At 40.2% G+C, this 8581-nt stretch overlaps 1 protein-coding gene across 8 annotated transcripts in view; it reads left to right on the forward strand.

Moving 5' to 3' along the window:
- Positions 1-459: 459 nt before the first annotated feature.
- Positions 460-8581, forward strand: part of LOC103479241 (sickle tail protein) — a 114072-nt gene continuing 105950 nt past the window's right edge. For all 8 annotated transcript variants that reach the window (XM_008433560.2, XM_008433567.2, XM_008433562.2 and 5 more), the window contains exon 1: positions 460-1081. In XM_008433560.2, the coding sequence (XP_008431782.1) occupies positions 811-1081 (271 nt within the window). In that variant the 5' untranslated portion in view covers positions 460-810. The remainder of the gene's footprint in view (positions 1082-8581) is intronic.

The raw sequence follows: 8581 nt of genomic DNA on the forward strand, positions 1-8581 counted from the left end.
CTTCTTCTACGGGGAAAAATGAAGTCGGTGGCTGTTTACCGTAGTTGCTAGACCTGTTGTGGCTCAATATTGGTCCATATGTAAGGTGCACCGGATTATAAGGTTGCACTGTCAGCTTTTGAGGAAATTGTAGGTTTTTAGGTGCGCCTTATAGTGCGGAAAATACTGTATATATATATTATAAAAAATAAAACATAATTAGGGCCAAAAAAGTGTAAAATAATAATAATTTAAAAAATAATTAATGCATTGTTACTGAAAAAAGGGAAGGAAAAGTGGCTGAGATGATTCATGGAGAAAGGCAATTCCTAGGCTGTTGTGAAGATAGAAACTGACAAAAGCAGACCCAATAGCAAACAGAGCCGAGTCAAGAGAGAGAAGGAGGGAGAGATTGTAGGATGACAAGCAAGCTCTCCCAGAGTAGCTCAGTCTCACAGAAGGACGCAGCGGTGGCTGGAAAGCAGTGGTCCAGGACAGAGTAATACAAACAGACCACATGCTGCAAGCAACGTCTGAAGAGGATATGAAAAGGAAGGATGCAAAAATGCAAAATTGCTTTTTGAACAGGAAATAGCACAAGAATGGAGACCTACATCATTTTCAAAAGAATAATCTAATAATCAACTCATCCAGCAAAAAAAATCCAGCAATCGTTACCAGCAAAGAAAAGATAAGAGAAAAAGGGGAGCAAAATCCTCAGAGCAACATAATAACCAAACTGAGACGAAAAACATTGAAGAACAAAGCAGCAAGTAAGAAGAAAGCAAGCTGGAATATTTCACAAACGCTCTGCTCAGCTCAGGAAGAAAGATGTCCAAGTCTTCTTCCCAAGTTGAACGGCATGGATCAGCTGGTTGGAAGAGCCCTAGCTTGAGGAAGGAAGTGCATGGCAATCGTTCATGCATGTTAAAAATTGGAGAGAGGCTGATGAGGGCTGGTAGTGAAGGGAACCTGCTCGACAAACCCATCAAAACACGCAGCCAAATTTTCTCAGATGGATCACAGCAAGGATCAAAAGGGCATGCACAACTACCAGGCCTGCAGGACAAACCCAAATGCACAGGAACTAACTTCAGCAAAGGTACATTTCCTTTCTTTACATCCTAACTTAAACACAGCTGGACTAACAGGGAGCAGAGAAACAATACGGTTCAAGGTGAAAAATGATCAGTTGCCAATGTCTTGCTAGTACTTGAAGAGACTGAATATCTGTTGTTACAGTGAAGATAATGAGCATAAAACATGTTTTCTCATTAAAAATGTCTACATATAAAGGCTTATGATATAAAACAAACTGATTTCAATACCTATTTAATGTTAAGATAATCACATTTACTATGGCAACTAGGAGGCATGTCCGAGGCTAGAGCGGAGGGGACTTCAGCCCCTCCCACTTTTATCCTTGATTCCCCAAGTGTCTTTTTTTTGTTTTTTTGTTGCTTTTTTGGGGGGGCGGGAGGGGGCCTGCTTGTGCCCCTCTACAGTAGTATTTAACTAAAAATAACAATTTAGCAAAAATAAATGAGTCTGGCTGCCCTCGGTATAAAAATGATTGTCAGTGCCTCTGACTCCATGTTGTAAAGACATCAAACAACAACAACAACCATAATAAAAATAATAATAAATCACTTAAAGTATGCATAGTGGGTACACCTGCAGGTGCTACTGATCAGGACCTTATATAAACCAGCCACCGTGGATCAAGAAACAGTGGTGAGTGTCGTCAGCATCAGGCCTATTGTATTTTTACAATTTCATATGTGGTCTACTTTAATTTTAAAGTTTGATAAATAAATACTTTATAAAGTCTCATTATTGGTGGGTCTGATATTGCTAAGTTAACAAATGGTGGTTTATGGGAAATAAAATGAAACCAGGTTCTTTGGGTGCATTGGTAAATAAATAGAACCCAGAGCCCTAAATCTAGCCTTAGATACTGAAAGTGCTACAATACCTCATTACCAACAACCTTCTCTCCTATTGTCTGTGTAAAAACCACAGTCTCAGATCAATACACTGCTCCAGAACATTCAGCTTGCCAAGTTGGTAACGTCCATCATTGTCAAACTGTTCTTAAGGGACGATGGTGACATACATGATGGGAGTCAACCCTCTATCAGTCGATTAATGTCCATCACATTTCTCTGTTTATACACAAAACAAGTTGTGAAAACAGGAATGGGAGTGAGAGAGTTAAGAACATCCTCATCCTGCATTATAATCCAAGTCAAGATTACACAAACTTGTTGTCAGGAAGGTGTTGAACAATAGACTAGGCTTGATTCATTAGTGGCTGACATATTATAATAAGTATCTTACTTTATTTTGTTTGTGAGACTCACAAGATGTCTGATTCTAGTGATTTTTTATTGGAGTGTTTGATAGGAGACATGAGCCCAAAAGAACTGAGGAGTGCAAGAAAAGCATTGTGCATAGAAATTGTCCATCATGGAGCTTTTTCAGTTGCAATGGTGTCAGGCAATATTGCCACCAGAGGGTAGTTCTGAGCTAGTCTCCAATTTGTGAGGAAACTGTCAAACAGCAGCAAAAATGGGTGCAATGGAAACAGTCTTGATAATGTACATTCTCTCAAAGAGACATAAAAACAGGTAGGTGATATGTGAAGATATTAAAATGGACCGAAATCTCCATCCATATGCGTCTGCATATTTAACATTCCATAAATGCGCCTTAAGGGAGAATGGGACTGAGAGGAAGAAACAAAAGGTTTGTCATGGTGAGCCGGTCTCCGGTAGGCTTCCCAGATTGTTATACACATCGTGGTTGACATGCTTGCTGCACTGGCTTCCTCAGTTTAATAAATTGGTCATTTGATAAAACAAAGTAAAAAAAAAGATTCAAAATGTCAAACTTTATGCTATGTTATACATTCCGTTCTGAAAAAAAAAAATAGAACAAGAGCTACAATGATAGGACCATAACATTCTGTACGGTCCATGCCAAACATTCTTGCTTTTTCAACAAACACATAGTGTTAAAAAACAATACCATCTCAGACATCCATAATTCTGGGGAGTTTTTTTTTATACCATGGAAGGCAAAGATTAAGACTAACATTTTTGCGTGTGACAAAGCTTATAGTTATAAGTAGGTTGTCCCTTTCCATTGTCATCACATGCTTTCTCAGGAAGGCCTGTTTGTTTGCAAAGGACCTTAAGATTAAATCTACGGTATAGATGCAATCCATACCGTAGATGTAAAGATGATTTTCTACTGTAAAGTGATGTGTGTGTGCGTATGTGTGTGCATAGATGAACTGAATTGAACAGACATTAATTAAAATAGTAACTAGGTGAATGAAAATGTTTTTACCAAATGTTCTTTACATTTTTCTTGTGATTTTTGATGATCCAAAGACATTCCTTAGAACCTCTGAAGATTACCACATTGAATCTATTAGTTGTCATTACAAAGCCAAAACATGAGTGTTTGTACAAAAAAAACTACATTCCAACTCACATGTCATATTTTATTAATATGACATATTAATAAAAATGTCATATAAATAAACATGATAAATATTTATATTTATTTTGTGCTGATTAAATTTCCATTGGACTATATAACAAAATAGAGTTGCAACACAAGATGTGAGAAAGATATTGTTAACGGTGGCCACAGATGGATCGTAAAGGTGCAGGATAATAACCACTCCAGGAGGGAATAATGTTAATCTTCCTTTAATGAAGATAACTGAACAGGAGTACAGCTGGATGGTTTATGTGCTCTAACGCCGATGCAGACGAACTTTACACGTCCACACGAGAGTCAGCGAGCATCAAGAACCATAGACATGAATAGTAGACGCCTCATGGAGCGCTGAGTCGTACGTAAAAGCGTCCGCCATCTTCTATGTGGCAGCAGGGCGATCGGAGCTCCTTCAGTCCTGTGCTGTGTGTTTCAACCGTTTTACGAAACAAACTGGATTCATTAGGATTACCTTCCCCAGGTAAGGATGAAAGATCAGAATTACTTGACTTTGCAGCCAGAAATTCGCTTTTAAACAACCGGAAAATATTTCCTAAGTAGCTAAATTGGTAAATTGGCCCGATATAACCGCTGATTGTTAGCGTAGCAGCTAACGTTTTCATACTGTTTTCTAATGAGAGAGAGCTGATGAGAAACCGCTGTTAGAGGAGAAGTTAATTAAAACCCAGAGGATTTAGTGAGTAAAGGTCAGTCAGGATCAGAGCTGGAGCTGCTGGTCTTCAGTCTGTTTCCAGCTCAGCTTCTCCATGTCGGTATTTAGCTATAAAGATGCTACGAGTCAGAGCCCAACATGCTGAAAATGTCTTTTTATGAATGTGAAAGAAACATATACGAAACATATATCGTATGTATTTTCTATTACACTTTAGGATAATTTCTCTTTTATTCTTGGCTTTAGCCTGTGAACCAGGTCATCTCAGAAGTCATTGATTTCTCCCAGTGTGACCTGTGGCCTGTGACCAGTGTTCCCAGTGTAATAAATAAATATTTTATTCTTTCACTTTTTGTGTATTTTTAAATATCTCAATCTGAAGTATTAGTGTATTAATGTAGCTTTTGTAATAAAAATAATTTACTCTGTTAGAATTATTTTCACTCTTTGCTGTCAATAGCAGAGTTGACATACTGTAATAAATATTTATTCTCTGGAAAAAAGTAAGAAAAATATGTAGTTTAATGTTTGACAATGACTGATTTATAAATCAAAAGTCATTTCTCAATAACGTATAAATACAGGAAAATTATTTGTTTCTTGTCTTGAAATGTTAAATTATGGAATTATGTAAATATATTCTTTAATAAAACACTGTAAAAGTGTGTCTGTTCATCAATTTCAATATAAAAATGATCAGAATCATTTCTATCAAATAAAACATTGTGCTCTTTATTCAGAAATGCCCCCAAATATTTAAATACACAAAAGTTAGAAACTGTCTTTAGTCATTTCTTTGATTGCCAAATATGTTAATGTCTGTGAGAAAATGTGTCAATGGTAGGAATTAACTTAAAATACTTTGTAGAACGGCACTTTATAAAGTTTGGTTTATTCACTTGTATTAGCTACTGGCACATATTCCACATTCAATATGGCGGACACTGTTGCGTATCGCAGCAACGGGCCGGTCCGCTCCATGAGGCTCCTACGTATTAATGTCTATGTCAAGAACTAACACAAAAAACATTCCCCCCGGAACACACAACCGCTGCATGCAGAGTTCCGTTAGCGAGGTAAATGCACAGTAACACAAACTCAGATCGGTCTAGCAAGTATGGGAAGTAATGCGGGCATAAGCAGATTCATACAAGTACTACGCTACCCCCCTTTTCATAGAACATCTAACTACTATGACATGCTAAGTTTTACAGCCAAATACGCACTTGCAACATTACTAGTGCAAAGGTTAAGGTTACTGGAGCAAACCGTTTTTTTTCTCTACTTTCAACACCCTGCTTGGAACTTTAATATAACTCATCTCTTAATGAAGGATAATTATTCAGTCCAGTCATTTTGATAGCAGGCAGGGGCCCGTATTTCTCCACCCTTAAGAGAACACGGGGTCCTTGTCGTTCATCTTGCTGCCGATGTTGCACAGCCTGCAACCTGTCGATTGCCTTTTTGCCGTAGCAGTTTCGGAGACCCAACCAGAGCTTTCCTTCCGCTGTCACTTCCAGGCTCATCTGGTGCTGGTGTAGGGGAAGTGGTCATGTGTTTGGGTAATGGAACTACATCTTGGCACTGAGGAAGGACCACATGTCTTTGTCGTCTGACCCATGCTGGTATGACATTACTTGTGTAAGGCTTCAACTGATCGTGGTGCATGACCTTTTTGTCACATTGTGTTAAGATTTCATATAGTACAGGTCCAAGCTTGGCTTTAATAATACATGGGCCTTTCCAGGGGGGCTGCAGCTTGGGACTAAAGCCCAACTTCTTTGTGTTGTCCTTTACATAGACCAGGTCCCCTATGTTGTAACTGCAGTGTTTGGCACGCAGGTCATGGGTCCTCTTCTGTCTGAGCTGAGCTCCACGTAGATGCTGCCGTGCCATGTCATGGACTTCGCCAAGAGTCTTTTCAAGGTCATGAGCATACTCCAGAGTCCTTTTCCCTCCACATTCGTTCTGCAAGACCAAGCCAGAGGTCTTGTGGCTGATGAACTTCTCTCCCCAGCATCAGCATATTTGGTGAGAATTCAGTGCTGGAATTCTGTGCACTGTGATATGCAGCTGTTAAAAGAGGCAAATGCTCGAACCAGTTCTTCTGATTTTGGTCTACATAGCAGCGGATCATCTGCAGAAGGGTGCGGTTAAATCGTTCCACTTGCTCGTTTGAAGCAGAATGGTTCTGGTCTTGGAGTTCTGGAAAAGTTGACAAATACTTTTGAAAAGCATACTTTCAAAGTTGCGGCCTTGGTCCATATGGAGCTCTAATGGGGCTCCAAAATGAACTAGGAAGTTGTTGACTAATATTCTGGCAGTTGTTTCTGCTCCTTGATCTGGAACTGGGAAAGCCTCAATCCATCTCGTAAACTGATCCATGATGACAAGAATATTCTTGTTTCCAGTGCTTGAGATGGAAAAGGGGCCCAATATGTCAAGGTGCAACCGGTCCATAGGTGCTCCTGCCTGGTAACTTAGTAGCTTAGCTCTCTTCGAGGGGCTGCTTGACTTCAGACCTTTGCACTGGGGGCATTGTTGGATGTATTTGTGGAGGTCACTTCCCATGCCATCCCAATGGAAGCTCTGCCTAAGACGTTGGAGGGCCCTTGTGTCACCTAGATGCCCTGAAAGTGGTGGGTCATGGCAGGTCTGCATGACCTCCATTTGCAATGAAGCAGGAACCAACAGCAGGAGGGAAGGTTTTAAAATATCCACATATTCCCAGCGATAATATAGGACCCCTTGATGGAGTTCTATCTGTGGCCAGCAGAGCCAGTATTTTCTAACTGCTGGACTCTCGATCGCAACTTCATCCTTTGTTGGAAGACTCCCTGCTTCCTTCCAGCTATGTAGGATGGAAAGTGCAGTGTACTCTTTCTGTGCTGCCGAAAGCTGCTGGCTGGTCAAAGTTTGCATCCAATTTATTTGGGGGATTTGAGTCTCCTGCGACAGACTGGCGACCTGTCCATGGTGACCCCGCCTCTCACCCGGAACGTTGCTGATGGGCACCAGCAACCCTCCCAACCCCACTAAGGGACAAGGGTGTAAAGAAAATGGATGGATGGATGGATGGATGGATGGATGGATGGATGGATGGATGGATGGATGGATGGATGGATGGATTTGAGTCTCAACTTCAGCTTGGTGCTGCTCTTTTGTGTTGTTTCCAACTTCTTCCACTGTCACATGCCTTATGACGAGTGGGACAACGTCATCAACATCTTCCTCAAATCTGGCCCACTGTTTGTGCAGTCTTTGACAGTGAGAACATCTTCTGCAGGGGAGCTCCGTTACCCCCTTGATAGCAGTCACAGTTTGTTGACCCTTCTTTAGCCTGTCTTGACAGTGCATCAGCATTTGAGTGTTGCAGACCTGAGCGGTGTTCCATGTCAAAATCATACGGACTTAGTTCTTCAAGCCATCGAGCCAGTTGGCCTTCAGGGTGTTTGAAGCGAAAGGGCCAAGCTAGACTTCCATGGTGTGTCATGACTTTTTTCTAATCTAGAAAATATATTTTTATTGATATACTTAGCAATATTAATTAGAACAAATCACTTTCTTGACTGCTGGAGATAAGCACCACCCCCCTCACCACCCTGCAAGGACAAGCATGTTCAGATGATAAAAGGATGGAAATCACATTATTCTGGAGAAATAAAACGTGAGATTAGACACCAATATTGTTAACGGGGGCCACGGATGGATTGTAAAGGTGCGGGATAATAACCACACCAGAGTCAGCAAGCATCAAGCACTAAACACAAACAATATTCCCCCAGAACACACAACCGCTGCATGCAGAGTTCCGTTAACAAGGTAAATGCACAGTAACACACTTAAACTCAGATCGGCCTAGCAAGTATGGGAAATAATGCAGGCATAAGCAGATTCATACGAGTACTACAATATATCATTAGAAGTATTTCTTTTTTTTTATTACATCTGCTTTTGATTTTCCTCTTCTCTCTTTTTTGTCTTCTCATGATGTGATTAAGGAGACAGGACTGATCTAGTTCACTGAAGGCCTGGAGGTAAATCTTGTTTATTCACTATGCTGAGCAACACTGTGCGAATTTTAGATACAATTTAGACACTTGGGCAGCTATTCAGACAACTGATTAACAGTGTTACTTAAACTTTTATATGCTAGTGAGATAGATGTGGTTTTTATGTTTGCTATTTCTTGAGACAGATAATTGCTTTAGTGTTAAAATAAATGCTTCAAAAAAGACTTGAAAATGGCAACGTTTTATTTGACGTTTTGCAGTTGAAGTGTTGAGAAACCCCAACCATGTATTGCTCCAGTGAACATTTTTGTTTTTAGAATAAACTGAAGTGCAGTAATCTGTGAATAGTTTAACACACACGCACACCCCCAACCCCCTCACACACACACACACACACACACACACA

The sequence above is a fragment of the Poecilia reticulata genome, linkage group LG17 (assembly GCF_000633615.1).
Source record: "Poecilia reticulata strain Guanapo linkage group LG17, Guppy_female_1.0+MT, whole genome shotgun sequence".
NCBI lineage: Eukaryota > Metazoa > Chordata > Actinopteri > Cyprinodontiformes > Poeciliidae > Poecilia > Poecilia reticulata.